The 17,244-nt window shown below is 39.2% G+C and overlaps 1 protein-coding gene across 1 annotated transcript in view; it reads left to right on the top strand.

Annotated features, from left to right (window-relative positions):
* rngtt (RNA guanylyltransferase and 5'-phosphatase) overlaps nt 1–13,920 on the top strand; it is a 179,583-nt gene extending 165,663 nt beyond the window's left edge. The window contains 3 exon segments of the mRNA NM_212867.1: nt 429–495; nt 11,184–11,307; nt 13,177–13,920. Of these exon segments, the coding sequence (NP_998032.1) occupies nt 429–495; nt 11,184–11,307; nt 13,177–13,331 (346 nt within the window). The 3' untranslated portion in view covers nt 13,332–13,920.
* The last annotated feature ends 3,324 nt before the right edge of the window (nt 13,921–17,244 follow it).

The following is a 17,244-nucleotide window of genomic DNA, read 5'->3' as shown; positions in this document are numbered from 1 at the left end:
TCACCTGACCCGAATCCAATAGAGAACACAGAATAAAGCTCAGATTGGATAGACGAGACCCACAGAAGCATTAAGATTTTGACTCTCTGTTGAAGACAATGCAATGCATGAGGCTTCATTCTCCATATGAGAGGCGTCTTTAAACTGCCAGCATTAATAAAAACCTTTATACACATTTTCAGTAGTTCAGCTCTTTCAATTCCATTTCAACAGCTCCTTTAGAAATTAGAAAAACCTGACATGTTCAATCCTGCTGTATGTATGAAGCTCATCCTGACCTTAAAAAAGTCTCACAGGCACTTATTATGAGGCTCGGATAATCATACTTGCTCCTGTGTTGTGCTGTGTGGAAGAGGAAGAACATCACAATGCTTCCCGTCAGCACGTGTAAAATCTGACTCCCCTGTTTATTTGTGTATCTTCCTCAGGCTGATCCCGCAGACGGTTGGTCTCCTGTACGTGGGGAACTATGACATGCCCTTTGCGCAAATGAAGGTGAGAGAAACACTGGTTGACTCCTGCTGTCAGCGTTCCCTCCGCTAATACACACGCTGCTAAAGATAGCGGTGTCATCATCAGGCGCTCGCTTAATTAATTGCGTCCGACAGGTTGCGTCACAGTACAGCGCTGTGCTGAATCACAGCGAGTGCCCTACCTACAGTAGACGTCATCAGTGCAGGGTCCCACACGATTCATTCATGTTTTCCCAACACAAATCGATTAAGTCAGCAGAACATATTGCAGTGGATTGCAAATGCTGAGTTCCGCTCAATCGATTTGTGTCAGGACGACAAGAAGGAATTATTTTACTCTTTTAAGTTGATTGAACATAAAACAATATACACTGAAAAAAGCTTTTCTCACTTAGAGTTTCGGTCTTGTTTCTAGTCCAGATATCTACAAATTCTTAAATCAAGATGCTTGCTCTAGACAAGCAAAAGATACTGTCTTGTTTTGAGAAACAATGTGCCTAATAATAAGGCCCCATTTACACTAATGTGTTTTAGTTTGAAAATGCATAAGTTTTGCTACGGTTTTGCCATCTGTCCACACTACACCGGAGTTTTCAAGCACCGAAAATGGAGCGTTTTGGAAACGCTGGAGAGGCCGTTTTCATTCTGAAGCGCTGCTGCTCCGTCTCAGTGTGGATGAGGGAAAACAGAGACATCTGAAAACGGAGGCGGGGCTGCTGAGATTCGCTACCTGATTGGGGCATTTGTGTCATTGCTTATCTCTTATTCGTCAAGCCCCTATCACATGACTATAACACATGGCTTTAACGCTACCGGAAGACAGCAGACCAGCCTTCACTGTAAACAACAACATGGCCACAGAAATGGGAGCGCTGTTTGCACTATTGTCTGTTTTAGGCGGCATTGTGCAGTTATTCATTTGTTACGTTTAGTAACTCGACCTCGTCGTCTGTCCACAAAAACACCTCTCTTGCTTTCTTCGCCATCGCATTCATTGTTCAACCGGCGTTTGTTGACTAACAATAACCAAATGCCGAGCGAGACACATGCTTCCTGTTTATACTAGAGCGCGCATGCCCAGAGTGCACCAATGGTCACGTGATATACATTATTGGTGGCGTAGTGTGGACGGAGATATGTTCAGAAATGCTAGGTAAAACGCTAGTGTGGACGCGGATCGTTTTTGATCTTAAACACCGTTTTTAAACTAAAGCGCACTAGTGTAAACGGGGCTTTAGTGAGTTTTTCAGCAAAATAAGCAAAATAATCTGCCAATAGTAAGTAAAATACCCTGTTGCCAGATTTATGTGCTTGTTTTAAGGAAAAACTCTCTTCGTTTCGACTTATTATTTCTTAAAACAAGCTTGTCTAGAAAATACTTCTTGATTTAAGAATTTTTTTGATATTTAAACTTGAAGCAAGTAATATTTTTGCAAATAGACTTAATTTTGACATTTTTGCTTTGCTAAGAATATCTAAGATTTTGTGTTTTATATTTGAGTCGAAACTAGACATATCTACACGGTAAAAAGTGAAAACTTTAACTGATTACTTCAGGGTGTTACAATTCATTTATTCATTCATTTTCTTTATTAATCTGGGGTCACCACAACGGAATGAACCGCCAACTTATCCAGCACGTTTTTATGCAGCGGATGCCCTTCCAGCCGCAACCCATCTCTGGGAAACATCCACACACACATTCACACACACTCACACACTATGGACAATTTAGCCTACCCAGTTCACCTGTACCGCATGTGTTTGGACTGTGGGGGAAACCGGAGCACCCGGAGGAAACCCATGCGAACGCAGGGAGAACATGCAAACTCCACACAGAAACGCCAACTGAGTCAAGGATCGACCCAGCGATCTTCTTGCTGTGAGCAACTTACTTACTGCGCCACTGCCTCGCCCCGGTGTTACAATTACATTCATTAATTACTTTCCCACTAAATTACTAAATCCACTTAATTTGTTATTGTTTTCAGCAATAAATAAGTTGGAAAAATGTCATTCTTTTAATTGTAAGAAGTTGAAGTAATTTATTTACTTATAGTTAATCCAAGGAGGCGAAAAAATTAAGTTGTCCAAAAAAATAAACTCAAGAGTTGTGTTGTTTCAGGTCATTTTAAACAAGTAGTTTGAACAAGCAGCAAAAATCACACATATACTTCGTTTTTAGTGCTCAAATACAGGAGTTCCGTTTTGTGGCAGTAAGCTTTAGTATACTTTGGGAAGTTGAATATTAAAGCCGTATATTAAACCTGTCTCCTGTGATGGTTGGGTTTAGGGGAAGGGGGAATAAAGTATAAAGTAAATGTAAACCCATGCAATGTACCCACTTGTCACAATAACAAACGTGTGTGTGTGTGTGTGTGTGTGTGTGTGTGTGTGTGCTTGCGTGTGTGTGTCTGTATCCTACAATGCATTGAAGCGAGCTCAGTAAATGATCTTCAAATTGAGCGAGTTGTGAATATATTGTAGGATTGCTTGCACTCAGACGCATACGTCTATTCTTAGCTCACTTCAGAATGAAAAATTGTCATTTATTCAGTCTAGTGAAGAGACGCTCTCATCACAGATTTAATTTAGGCTTTTATTTACTATCTAAACAACTTGATGAAGACGACAAACACTCAATTACTTCTCTCGCTGTAACATGTTCAAGACATTAAATCAACTTCTCAGTGGGGAAGTCATCTTTTCCTGTCTTATATACTGTTTTCATTGATGAGATATTTATTATTGTGAGATGCCGGTAAAAGAGGTTTGATGAATAGAATGAAGTAAGTTATCATGCGGCGTCCTTAAAGGGACAGTACGTGCAGAAATGAAAATTCTGTTATCATTTACTCCTGTTCAAAACCAGTTTGAGTTTCCCTTTTCACAAAACAAAATCTGCTGAAGAATGCTGGATAGTTTGTTCAATTTTAATGCCAATGACTACTTTTTTTCTAAACATTCTTCAGAATATCTCATTTTGTGTGTAACAGGAGATAGAAATGTGTTTGAGTGTGAATAAATGATGAACTGTCTCTTTAAGGTCCATCTTACAGTGGGACACGTCACCATTTCTCTTAGAGACTCTCAAATGCCTTCAGAGAAAGACAATCAAGCTTTAGAATGGCCCAGCCAATCACCTGAGCCGAATCCAATAGAGAATACAGAATAAAGCTCCGATTTGATAGACGAGACCCACAGAAGCATCAAGATTTGGACGCTCTGTTGAAGTCTGTGAGAAACTCACACCTGAGCAATGCATGAGACTTCATTCTCCACATGAGAGGCGTCTTTAAGCGGCCAGCATTCAAGAAGACTTTAATACACATTTGTTTTATTTCGTTTTAATGCTTGTATTCTTTGGGTTTTCACCAAAATCTGCTTCAGTTCCATGTCAACAGCTCCTTTAGAAATATTATTGCCAGGAAAAAGCATGACAATGTGTTCAATGCTTATTTACCCGCTGTATATCCTGACAGTCATTCAGCGATCAGTATTTAAGGACAGAAAGGCAGTAATTGAAGAGCCGTGGTAAATGATGCATTTAACAGTAGCACTGTACAGTGAAGTGGTAGTTTTACATGATTTATTCATGCTGCCGTGCATGCTGGGAACAGTCTACAACCTCAGCACTAACACAGCTAAACCACATTGTGCTGCTAGTTGTGTGTGTTTTGTTTTGTGTAATACATGCAGATATTGTACATACAGATGAAGCCAAAATTAATTAATAATTAATAGAAATTCAAATATTTCCCAAATGATGTTGAACAGATTCAGGAAATTTTTACAGTGTTTCCTCTAATATTTGTTCTTCTGGAGAAAGTCTTATTTGTTTTATTTGGGCTAGAATAAAAGCAGGTTTTAATTGTTTTAAAACCTTTTTAGGGTCAATATTATTAGCCCCATTTAGCAATATTAGTTTCTGATTGTCTCCAGAACAAACCACTGTTATACAATGACTCGCCTAATTACCCTAACTTTACCCTAATTACCCTAGTGAAGCCTTTACATGTCACTTTAAGCTGAATACTAGTGTCTTGAAGAATATCTAGTCTAATATTATGTGCTGTCATCATGACAAAGAGAAAATAAATCAGATATTAGAGATGAGTTATTAAAACTGCGGTGTCTAAAATGTGTTAATAATCAATCCTCAATCAAAGCTTGAGAAATATTTTTAAATGAATTAAAATGTCACAGCGTATGGATTTGGATTTGGGAAAAAAGTGAATAATAATCTGCAAATTTATGTGGAGTGACTTTGAGAGTATATTAAAAACTTAACACATGAAATAAAAACACGATAACTTTGTGACTTTTACTTACAATGCAAATCTGTTGTATTAGATGCACTTGTTTGGTGAACAAACTCAGTCTCTCATGTAACGCATGCACAAAAATTAATAAAAACAAAACAAAAGGGAAGCGTCGTCTTCCGAAACTCACTAGCCAATCAGAGAAGATGTCTGCTGTTAAGCCCATCCCCCAATAAGATGTGCACATGTAAGTTTTTGAAGTGCAAACAATGTCTTGGAAAGCAAGTGGATGAACAAACTGAAAGAGGCCTCTCTTTTAACAATCTAGTCGCAAAGTCTAAAGCGGTACAAAAGCATTAAGGCTGTGTCTGAATCCACTTTTGCTATTTTAAGGACAGTAAAATCTGCTCTGCGCCCGGCGCATTGTCTAACAGGGCTGTACTTATTCTCTTAATGAGTTCTGGATGTGTTTTGAGGATAACCTGCATTAAACCAATCAGAGTCTCGTCTCTCATTCTCTTTAAGAGTCATAGTTAAACAGAGTCATAGTTAAACAGAGCATCTGCAGCGCGAGGATAAAGAACGAGCCTCCTCCATTCAGCCCCTTTACTTTCTCTTTACTTTTACTCCTTTACTTTGGTGGAGTGAGGAATCGGTGGAAACTCGCTCCACTGAACACATCCATTAGCCCACATATTTCATTTCCTTTGTTTAACACAAAGATTTGCGTCAAAACTATTTCTAAATTCAGTTCACAACCATGAGTCCACAAAGTGGTACAAAGGGATTTGCCATTTAAATAACGTTGAACAAAACGCCTTATTACATGTATGATTTAGTTTATTAGAAGATGCTGTTTTTGTTTATTTTTGTGCGTTTTGAGAAAAGTTTTGTTCGTTTTATTTAAGCAAATTCCACAACAGACTAATTGTTCTGGCTTCAACTGTAGATGCCACAGAAATATCCATTGTATTTGAATGTGACTCAATATTGAAGTTTGAAGGGGACACAGAATAGCGGACCCTCTGTTTCATGAGGGTCCAGCCTCTTGGGGATTTCTGGCCTCGCCACTAAACTGGCCACATAATCACGCAAGAAAAAAAAAGTGCACAAAAGGACTCTTTTTATCTAAAATGTGCCTCAGAAACTCTAGAAAATAGCTGACACATAGAGACTTTTGTTCATGAGTGCAGTCCAGTCTGATGTGGAGCTTTGAAAATCAGTGCATCTCAGTGAGACATCTGAATGAGTCAGAATGCAGGAGATCAGCCAGACAGCGTCAATAATCACACTCAAGTCTTCATTTTTACCCTCAACCATACCTTATCATGCAGCACTTCATCCATTTTTTGCAAACTAATGTCTCATTACTGTTTTGGAAAACAATATATTATAGTTAATATTTATTTTAGTTCATCAAAAATATGATAGAGTGAGGCAGTGGCGCAGTAGGTAGTGCTGCCGCCTCACAGCAAGAAGGTCGCTGGTTCGAACCTCGGCTCAGTTGGCATTTCTCTGTGGAGTTTGCATGTTCTCCCTGCCTTCACGTGGGTTTCCTCCGGGTGCTCCGGTTTCCCCCACAGTCCAAACACATGCAGTACAGGTGAATTGGGTAGGCTAAATTGTTTGAGTGTGTGTGAGGATGTTTCCCAGAGATGGGTTGCGGCTGGAAGGGCATCCGCTGCGTAAAAACTTGCTGGATAAGTTGGCGGTTCATTCCGCTGTGGCGACCCCGGATTAATAAAGGGACTAAGCCGACAAGAAAATGAATGAAATGAAAATATGACTTGCTGCAGAATAGAACATTTACATTTATTCTTCATTATTTAAGTTAAGCAAAGTGAAGCTTTACAAATTAATTTCGAGAGGAGCACGTGATATGATTGAGCACTGCTGGCCACTCATCCGTAATCAGTAATAATCCAATCAGAATGATCCTAGCTTAATATAAATGGATCACTTTCTTTTTATTGCTCGATGTTCATTTTGGAAGAATCCCCCCTTCCACCCCATCTCCTCCTTTTTTTCCCCGTCTAAAGGGGGAGCGATTGAGGCCTACCTGATCTCGGATCCCCGGATATACTTATTGACCGGGCGGGAGCCCTGGGCTCAAATATCTCAGAGCTCAGGGTTCTCTCCCGGGACAGCATGCCAAACCTGCTATAAATGCCAAGCATATCTAAGTGGGAACTCTTGAAAGTGTATTTTGGGAGAAGTTGATGAAATAACGTGTTGTAAATCCAGCAGCTTGAATCTCTCCACTAACATTGTGATGTCAACAACCAATATATAGATCAAATATGACCTTTATTATGATGTTTGGTCAATAAAATACATGTTTGTGTACAGTTTTGGGAGTCAGATTATCAAATATTTCACAATAGAATCAATTTGAGGCGAGAATATTGATCATAAAAGCTTTACATGCACAGATTTGGCAAGAATGGTAAGATTCATGTTGTTTTGCCCCTGAAACAAACCATCGGAATTTCCATATGCAGGATTTGGGCCACTTTGTGACATCATAAACCTCGGAAAACTCTAGCTTCAATCCAAGAACCAATAGGAGCGCAGAATCTGTTGACACAATCATGCGACTCTAGCTTGGTTGCTAAATGGCTAACATGGATTTAATTGAGAAACTAGCTGTGTTTATGTGCTTTATGAAGGCTGAAACACAGCGTGGATTCGATTGAATCACATCTCATTGGGAGATTTTGATAAATAGGCATCAGTCATAGCGGGGAACTCACTTTTGTCCATTCCTCGTGTTTTTTTCGCACTTTTACAATGCAGTGATTATCTGCCAGTGTGTTCGGAGGCTCTGTTCTGCCCCCGACTGTTACTTCCATTAAATTGATTTACTTTTTAATTGTCGGCTCCCGCGTTATCATTACAAACTAAGAAGGTGTTTGGCGAGCTCTGGCTGTAATGGAGTGGATTTGGCTGCTGTCGGCGCCGTGTGGTGTTTGCAAATGGCTGCCAGGATCTGAAAAGGGTGACCGGGGTGTCATGACGCTCCTATCCAAAACTAACAGGAGCGTGATGTACCGCGCCAGACGAAAGCCCAACAACATCCCTGGATATCTGCCACGCTCGTGCGGATGGAGAGTGTGCGGGGTGTGAAAAGCGTGTGCGTGCGCAATCTTTTGGCCTGCCGCCTCTATTATATCAGATCTGTTCAGCGGTAGGCCATACACATGTTGATACACTGCATGGCTGCGAATAGCCGCCCGTACCACCGAAGGTTAATTAATCCGAGGAATATTGTTGTCCTGAAATGTTCATCTTCCCCTCCGTGCTCGCAGATGCCCTGAGCTGTTGGATGGCGAGGGTATTTACTCATCCCATCATGCCAACAGGCCCAGAAGGGGGCGGCTTTACTGCCAGCTCACTTCCTCCCCCACACACACACCAACCTGCCATCGTTTAGCCAAGATCTAGTCTCTTCTTTTATCTTTCAAGATATTTCTTTCTCTCGCTTCCTTGGGCCAGGCACGCTCCTGTTTTCTTAAGGCCTTTGTGAAACTGTCATGTATTGAGGCATCTGCGTTGTGGCTGTAATTACACATTATGCAGTTACTTTACAGCCTGCTAAAAGTGGTTCGCATGCAAGCTTTAAACACATTTCGGTTAGGGATTCACCGAAATGAAAATTCTGGATGCACTTGGACGGATGCTGAAACTGAAAATGCTTGATATTGTTTTATTCAATGGTATAAAGTGCTTTTTTTAGAGCTGGGCAAATATTAATTATGATTATAGTCAGTTTTAGCCACAGCCATATCACCCTGCAGCACACCGGTTTCCCACTGAAGCTAAGCAGGGCTGAGCCTGGTCAGTACCTGGATGGGAGACCACATGGGAAAACTAGGTTGCTGTTGGAAGTGGTGTTAATATGGCCAGCAGGGGGCGCTCAACCTGTGGTCTATGTGAGTCCTGATGCCCCAGTATAGTGAAGGGGACACTATACTGAGCGTCGTCTTTTGGATGAGACGTTAAACCGAGGTCCTGACTCTCTGTGGTCTATAATCATCTCATGACACTTCTGGTAAAGAGTAGGGGTGTAACTCCGGTGTCCTGGCCAAATATTATTGAGGCATGCATTTGTATATGTGACAGAATTCACATGCAATTCCTCTTATGGTTCCCCTTTATAAGTTTTAAGTTGCAAGTAATGGGTTGTTGCCTCTTTAAGAGCCTATTCTTGATGTAGTGTGTGAAGGAAACTTGATGACCGGTTTATGGAGTTTCTTCCAAAAACAATGTCTTTTGTTAACACTTTTTTTTTCATACAGTATTTTCATTATTTCCTCTCTTAATTTGTCCTACTTATTAAAAATAAATATATATTTTTGATCTGATATGAAATGGAGAATATGTAATGAGTTTGGCAGACTGGGTTGATGATCTATCGCATCAAACGTGTTGCTTTGCATTTTACGAGTTACATCGTCAGAAATGTCCTGTAAGGTCTAGAAATGCCTTGTAATATCAGAGACTCTAGATTACACAAGACATGTCACTCGTATAGTTTGAATGGGGAAAAGTGTAACTGTCTATGGGGAATAAAGCTCCGCCTACTAGTACATAGTACAGGAGCCAATCATCCATTGCTATATGGCGAATAAATCCCGCCTTCTAGTACAGGAGCCAATCATCAATTGCTATATGGCGAATAAATCCTGCCTTCTAGTACAGGAGCCAATCATCAATCACTTTATGGTGAATAAATCCCGCCTTCGAGTACAGGAGCCAATCATTGATCGCTATATGGCAAATAAGTTCCGCCTTCTAGTACAGGAGCCAATCATCGATCGCTATATGGCAAATAAATTCCGCCGTCTAGTATATGAGCAAATCATCGATTGCTATATGGCGAATAAAACCCGCCTTCTAGTACAGGAGCCAATCATCAATCACTTTATGGTGAATAAATCCCGCCTTCTAGTACAGGAGCCAATCATCAATCACCCTATGGTGAATAAATCCCGCCTACTAGTACAGGAGCCAATCATCAATCACGTTACGCCGAATAAATCCCGCCTTCTAGTACAGGAGCCAATCATCAATCACCCTATGGTGAATAAATCCCGCCTACTAGTACAAGAGCCAATCATCAATCACGTTATGCCGAATAAATCCCGCCTTCTAGTACAGGAGCCAATCATCAATCACCCTATGGTGAATAAATCCCGCCTTCTAGTACAGGAGCCAATCATCAATCACCCTATGGTGAATAAATCCCGCCTACTACTACAGGAGCCAATCATTAATCACGTTATGCCGAATAAATCCTGCCTTCTAGTACAGGAGCCAATCATCGATCGCTATCAATTGATGATACTCCAGGGGAGGGGCTCGGACCAGATATGAGTTTCTGCAGTTTTGTGTGATTTGGATGTTTAGAAATGAAACTAAAGAGACAGTTGTTGTTTAATTTTATTGGTGATTCCTGATATGAAATTCAATCGTAAGCTTGGCAGGCAATTTTGTAGAATTTAATGTTTCAAACAGAATGCCCGAGCATACTGCCCGAGAGCGTTTAAAATATGGCCGTCGAGTGAAATGACTTGCCTTAAAGGGACTTTGGTAATATGTCAATCAGACGCTGATGGGTGGACATCACGTACATAGTTTTTGCCTACATTTGCATTGTAAATACACACTGTTTGTTACGACTTTAAAGTTTAGCTCTTGGGGTTAAAGTGGTAACATTTTGATGAATACTGATGTACATGTGATTTTTTTTTCACGTTTTTTATTTGTAATAAATTTGCAACAATTTCAAAAACTCCACATTGTCATTATGGGGGATTGTTTGTAGAATGTTGAGGAAATCAATCCATTTAATCCATTTAATAAAGCTGTAACATAAAAACATTTGGGACAAGTGAAGCGCTATCGATACCATCCGGATGCACTGTATGTAGTAACAAATATACATAACAGAATGTATTAAAATACAGGGTCCCACACAATTACGTCAGGTTGTCCCTACGCAAATCGATTAAGCTAGCTAAATTGTTTACAAATTCAGGTGGATTGAACATAAAACAATTAAATTGTCCCCCGAAAAACCCAGCTCATTTTAAATTGGTAGTTTGAACAGTTTTTTGTGAGTGTATGTCTGAATGTGTCCTCCTGCTCTTGAAGACCCTGCTCAGTAAGTCGAGGTGTTTAATTAAACTTAAAGCTAATGTCAGTGTTCTCCAGGAGCAGGGTTGAACATAACTGTGTGAGTCTTTGGTTTTCAGCCAGTGCAGTCTTGGTAAATTGAGAGCGTGATCAGCTTGTCTTGATTGATTCATGTTTTCTTCATCTGTCCTCTATTTGAGTGGCTTGTACACGTTCACAATAATGCAGTTTGGTTTGAGCGATGCTGCTGTATTTCTGTCTTCGATTCATGCCAGAGCATTGATTTGCCCATTATTCTTTCTCACTCCAGATAACAAAGGACCTGAAGCAGTACGATAATAAAATAATCGAGTGCACGTTCGTCAACAACACCTGGGTGTTCATGCGGCAGAGAGTTGACAAGAGCTTCCCTAACGCATACGACACGGCCATGGGTAAGATTCATATGTGTTCGACTCAAGCCAGGGTCAGGCTCAGTTTCTGAGTCTAGAATTGAGAAATACCTGTTATTAGCAGCACCAAGGGGCATTAAGAAGTTGGAAATGCTTTAGAGCAGCAAACCTTGTTGCTAATTTAAACCATAGCTGCATGTTTATATGATAATGCAAATCTGTGCTGCTCTCTTTCTTCTCAGTAAGAGAACGTACAAGACAAATGGAAAACATATGCGCAATCTTTTTAGACACAGTTCACCAATATCGCATTAACAGATTAAAATGATAATTATGGGATGGTTTTATTCTAAAGTTTATTAGTAGGGTTTTTGAAAGTGTCATCTTTGCTACAAATCGGTACTGAAATTTTAAAAATGTCCATTTCCCGCTAGTGTTGTCACGATAATGAATCAAATTAAATCAAATTATGGTCGTTAAATTACAAAAATATAACATAAAATAATGGGTAATTAAATTACAGAAATGTACTTAAATTTAAAATATCCGTTATTTTACGGTAAATTGCTGTAGTTTTACAGCCGCTATTTTACGTTTTTACCTCAGCTGCCAGAAATAAATCGTAAAATTACAGATTTCATTTAAGACTATTTAAATTAAGTAACAAGATTGTAACACATTGTTTAAAAGTAACCACAAGATTGTTATGCATTACTTTTAAAAGTAACTTTCCCCAAAACTACGTCTTTAATATTTAGTTACTTTTCAATGAAATGACACCAGATTGTAAGATTGTAACACATTACTTTTAAAAGTAACTTTTCTTAACACTGCATCTTTAGTATGGATACTTTTTAATAAAGTGAGACCAGATTGTAACTCTTTTTTTTAAAGTAATGTTCCCCAACCCTGCGTGTCTAATGTTTAGTTCATATTTAATGAAGTTAAATAGTAACTAAATCCTACATCTTTGTTATTTAGTTACTTTTTTTAAACGAAGTACCAGATTGTAACTTATTACTTTTAAAAGTAACTTTTCAGAACACTGCATCTGTAGTAATTGGTTACTTTTTAAAATGAAGTAACACAATATTGTAACGTATTACCTTAAAAAGTAACTTTCCCCTACACTACATTTCTAATATTTAGTTACTTTTTAAAGACGTAACACCACACTGTAGCCCATTACCTTTAAAAGGTAACTTTCCCCAACACTACGTCTCTAATATTGAGTTACTTTTCAATGAAATGACATCAGATTGTAAGATTGTAACACATTACTATTAAAAGTAACTTTCCTTAACACTGCATCTTTAGTATTGATACTTTTTAATAAAGTGAGACCAGATTGTAACTCTTTTTTTTTAAATAATGTTCCCCAACCCTGCGTGTCTAATTTTTAGTTCATATTTAATGAAGTTAAATAGTAACTAAATCCTACATTTTTATTATTTAGTTACTTTTGTAACGAAGTACCAGATTGTAACTTATTACTTTTAAAAGTAACTTTTCAGAACACTGAATCTCTAGAAATTAGTTACTTTTTAAAATGAAGTAACACAATATTGTAACATATTACCTTAAAAAGTAACTTTCCCCTACACTACATTTCTAATATTTAGTTACTTTTTAAAGACGTAACACCACATTGTAACCCATTACCTTTAAAAGATAACTTTCCTCATCACTGCATCTCTAGTATTTGGTTAGCTTTTTCCCATGAAACAATATCAGATTGTAACACATTACGTTTGAATGTAACCACAACATTGTTATGGATTACTTTTAAAAGTAACTTTCCCCAACACTGTCCAGCTATAAAGACATTAAGAGCTTGACTTTAGAGCAACTTGACTTAACTATGTGAGCTGACTATAATAAATCTGTGTGTGTGTGTGTGTTGTGTGTCAGCCGTGTGTAACAGTATCCAGCATCCCGTCACCAAGGAGATCCTGCTGGAGTTTCTGGAGCGCTGCGCTCAGGTTCAGTCCCGCAAAAACCCAGCCGACTCGGACCTCATGCCCCCACCGCCACCCAAGAGGAGCGCCAACAGCATCCCGCAGTAGCACTGACACACCGGACTCGCTCCCTTTCACCGTTTTTTATTCCCAAAATGTTCCGCAGCTCTACCCGAGAGACTTCTGGAGAACGTTCAGCTTTTTGGCTTCTGTGCTTGAAGATGTCTGGGGTGGATTTAAAAACACTGATGCGCCTCAAAATGGGCTGTTCTTACTCAGAGTTTTTGTCTTGTTTCCAGTCCAAACATCTGAAAACTCTTAAATCAAGAAGCTTTTTTTAGACAAGGTTTTCAGAAATAATCTGTGAAAATTCTGTGAGTTTTTCCTTAAAACAAGAATAATCTGCCTATGGGGTTGGCTGAATAATTGTATTCGCTTTAAACTAAGATGTACTTGCCACATTGGCTGATTATTTTCCTTGTTTTATGGAAAACCTCACTTTATTTCTAAAAACAAAGCAGTAACTTCTACTTGTCTTGAGAAATGCTTCTTGAATTAAGATTTTTTAGATGTTTGGACTAAAAACAAGACAGAAATCTGAATAAGAAGGCTTTTTTTTGCAGCGTAAGAGCTTGTTCCAACATTGAGTGCTGAGGCGCGTTCTTATTTAAATGAATAAAACTCAAGATGACTTGCATCGTTTTCTCCTTTATGTTTTGTATTTGTAGCCGTCGCTCTCCGCAATGTTTGTTCTGCTTTTTTACCGAACAGAGTCGTGAGGTGTGTGTCGAGTATGTGGATTCAGACTCAAACCTTCTGAGTCCCATGAACTTCCAGCAGATGTGGAGCTCTTAACACTGATCACTAACCCACAGGCCGATGTCTTACGATTGTGTTTGTTAGGTGAGAGTGTGTGTTTGGCTGTTTGTATGTCTTTTATTTAAAAGTTGTCTCCCCAACCTTTTTTTTTTTTCTTCTCTCAGGTTTTGTTTGTTAAAAATGCCAGGTGTGTTTCATTTTTTCCTGGATCTTTTGGCTCTTTATTGTTTTGGAGGAAAAACTATATTAAAGCAATAAATCCAATACGGTTGCCCGCTGTTCCAGTATCTACACACACATTCATATGCAGTGCGGGGGATAAGTATTCAATACATCAACATTCATTTACACTGAGGAAGGGCAGAGGCTTGCTGAAGAACTACTGAGAGATTTCAGCTGCTGTCTGGGACTTCCGTGCCCAACTACACCTCCCTTTCTTCATGTGTTCAATACTTTCTCCCTGCGTCATTTCATTTTATTATTCATAACTTCTCTTGTAAACTAATTAGATTTGTTTTCTTTGCATATTTGAATTTCTCTGGTTGTTACTGACATCTGGTGAAAATTTTAAATGTGTTTTCTAAGATAATGGTTCAATACTTATTTCTCCCGCTGTATGTGACCATGGACCACACTACAAGGGTTTTTTTGTCTTTTTTCTAATCCAAATATCTACAAATTCATAATTCAAGAACAAAAGAAGTCTTGTTTTCAGAAATAATTAGTCAAAATTAAGCGAGTTTTTGGCTAAAACAAGGGGTCGCTTGGTGATTTCCAAAGCTCAAATAAATTTGATTAAACTATTTGAATGACCATATTTTATTCATAACCCACAGAAGATAGTTAATCGCTGCGTTAAAGAAACAACAACATACAAATTAAATTAAAATAAATTTTTATTAAAATGTAATTAAATTAATAAATGACTATAAAAACATTATATGGTTAATGGACTGTTGCATTTTTGTGTTGTCAATATGCTCATGTTTATATATGCCTTTAGTTGTGTCTGCAACCTTTATATATTCACAGCACAACCACCTTGAAAAATGGGGGTCGCGAGTCACTGACATTGTTATTTTGGGGGGTCGCGGACTGAAAAGTTTGGGAACCTCTACTTTACATAAACAAATAAAAGAGACAAGTATAAATAAAATTTAAACAAGTAATGTAAATACAGATGAAAACAGTGTAAAGAGAGTTTTTCCATATTCCAAACCCCTGGAGTATCCTATTTTCTCACTTTACTCTGGGACTTCCCCATTCTGGTGATCACCACCCCTCTGTGGACTTTTTCGGCACCTATTAATCTATTAAAGGCTGATTTATACTTCTGCGTCAAACGCCGGCGTATGCTACGGCGGTGACGCATAGCCCTTCGCCGTGGGCGTCGACGTCACTGAAGTGCACCTCTCAAAAAATGTAACTAAACGTCGCAATGATGCGTAGCGCAAGCTCTGTGATTGGTCGGCTTGGCAGCGCTGACGAGTCTGGGCGGGACCCAAGAGCCGCGTGAATGGTGCGAGCCTGATGGAGCGATTGTTTACAAGTGTGGAGTCCCGTGAAGGAGCTCCGGATGGAAAGTTTTGTTCTGTGTTTACCTCATAGTTAAAGTTGCTGCACGTCCGCCAGTTCCTGCCTCAAAATGAGCGAGTTTGAGCCACTTGTACATCCCGGAAGTGTTCAGGAAAAGCAAAACACAGGCGAAGAAACTCGACACAGAGGAACATTAATGCCAACTAGCGTTTCGGAAGTGTTAATGCAGACCAACAGAGACAGCGCGCAGAAGTATAAATGCACAGCTACGCGCGTTGCATGCGCCGTGGGTTACACGGGTCACTTGACGCAGAAGTATAAACCAGGCTTAACAGACGTCTCCAAGATTATTAAGTTTACCTCATTGGCATTTAAAGTCTTATCGAACTGGATTTCATCCATATTTTATTTCATTTGGGCAACTAAACATGTTATTAGAGTGTTACAATATTGTAAGACATTAATATTAAGAATAACTTTCTCCAACACTGTATCTCTAGTATTTAGTTACTTTTATAAATTAAGCAATGCAAGATCGTTACAAATTACTTTTAAAGAGCGAATCTTATGCATTATAAAAGGTCGTATTTTGGTTTTGGGGTCTCCAACAGCAGGCTGATCTGCATGCAAGGACAAAAAAACACTTTTTATTGTCTTAAAATCTGCATTGATTTTTACCTGATTATCCCAGCGACTCCCATATGAATCGTTCAGCGATTTGTTTGTTCCCAAACCCCTCCTTAGTGTGAGTCTGTAATCAGTAAAAATATCTAAAAATTACTAAAGTGAGAAGCATTTTCTAGACAAGTCTTGTGTTCAGAAATAAATGAAAATTAAGTTAAGAAAAAAAAAACTCAAGCTGCGTTCTGGATGTGCTTCAACTGTCAGACAACCTTTTTGGAATGGGAGGCCGTTACAGTAATCCTCCCTAGTGCTGATAAAAGCATGAACAAGTTTCTTCACTGGAAACAAAGCATCTGATTCCTGCACTGTTGTTTGAGATGATAGTGTGCTGATTTAGTTTCTGCTTTGACATGACTATTAAAACTCAGATCTGACTCCAGAGTCACACCAAGATTCTTGACCTTATTGTCTGTTGTTTGACCTTTAGTGCCAAGGTACACATTCACCTTGAGAAGCTCATCTCTGTTCCTAAACGCAATGACAGTTTTCTCTTTGTTTAACTGAAGAACGTTTTGGCACATCCAACTGTTCATTTCATCAATGCATTGGCAGAGGGTGTCAATGAGGTTGTAGTCATTAGGCAGTAAGGCTGAGTAGATCTGAGTCCCTGTTACACTAGTGCGTTTTAGTTTGAAAATGCATACGTTTTGCTACGGTTACGCCATCTGTCCACACTACGCCGGAGTTTTCGAGCACCGAATGTGTTTTGGAAACACTGGAGAGGCTGTTTTCATTCTGAAGCGCTGCTGCTCCGTCTCAGTGTGGATGAGGGAAAATGGAGACATCTGAAAACGGAGGCGGGGCTGCTGAGATTCTCTACCTGATTGGGGCTTTTGTGTCATTGCTTATCCCTTATTCGTCAAGCCTCTATCACATGACTATAACACATGGCTTTACCACTACCGGAAGACAGCAGGCCAGCCTTCACTGTAAACAACAACATGGACACAGAAATGGGAGCACTGTTTGCACTATTGTCTGT

The sequence above is a fragment of the Danio rerio genome, chromosome 20 (assembly GCF_049306965.1).
Source record: "Danio rerio strain Tuebingen ecotype United States chromosome 20, GRCz12tu, whole genome shotgun sequence".
NCBI lineage: Eukaryota > Metazoa > Chordata > Actinopteri > Cypriniformes > Danionidae > Danio > Danio rerio.
The sequence above is the reverse complement of the archived record's forward strand: the minus strand, read 5'-3'. Positions and strand labels throughout refer to the sequence as shown.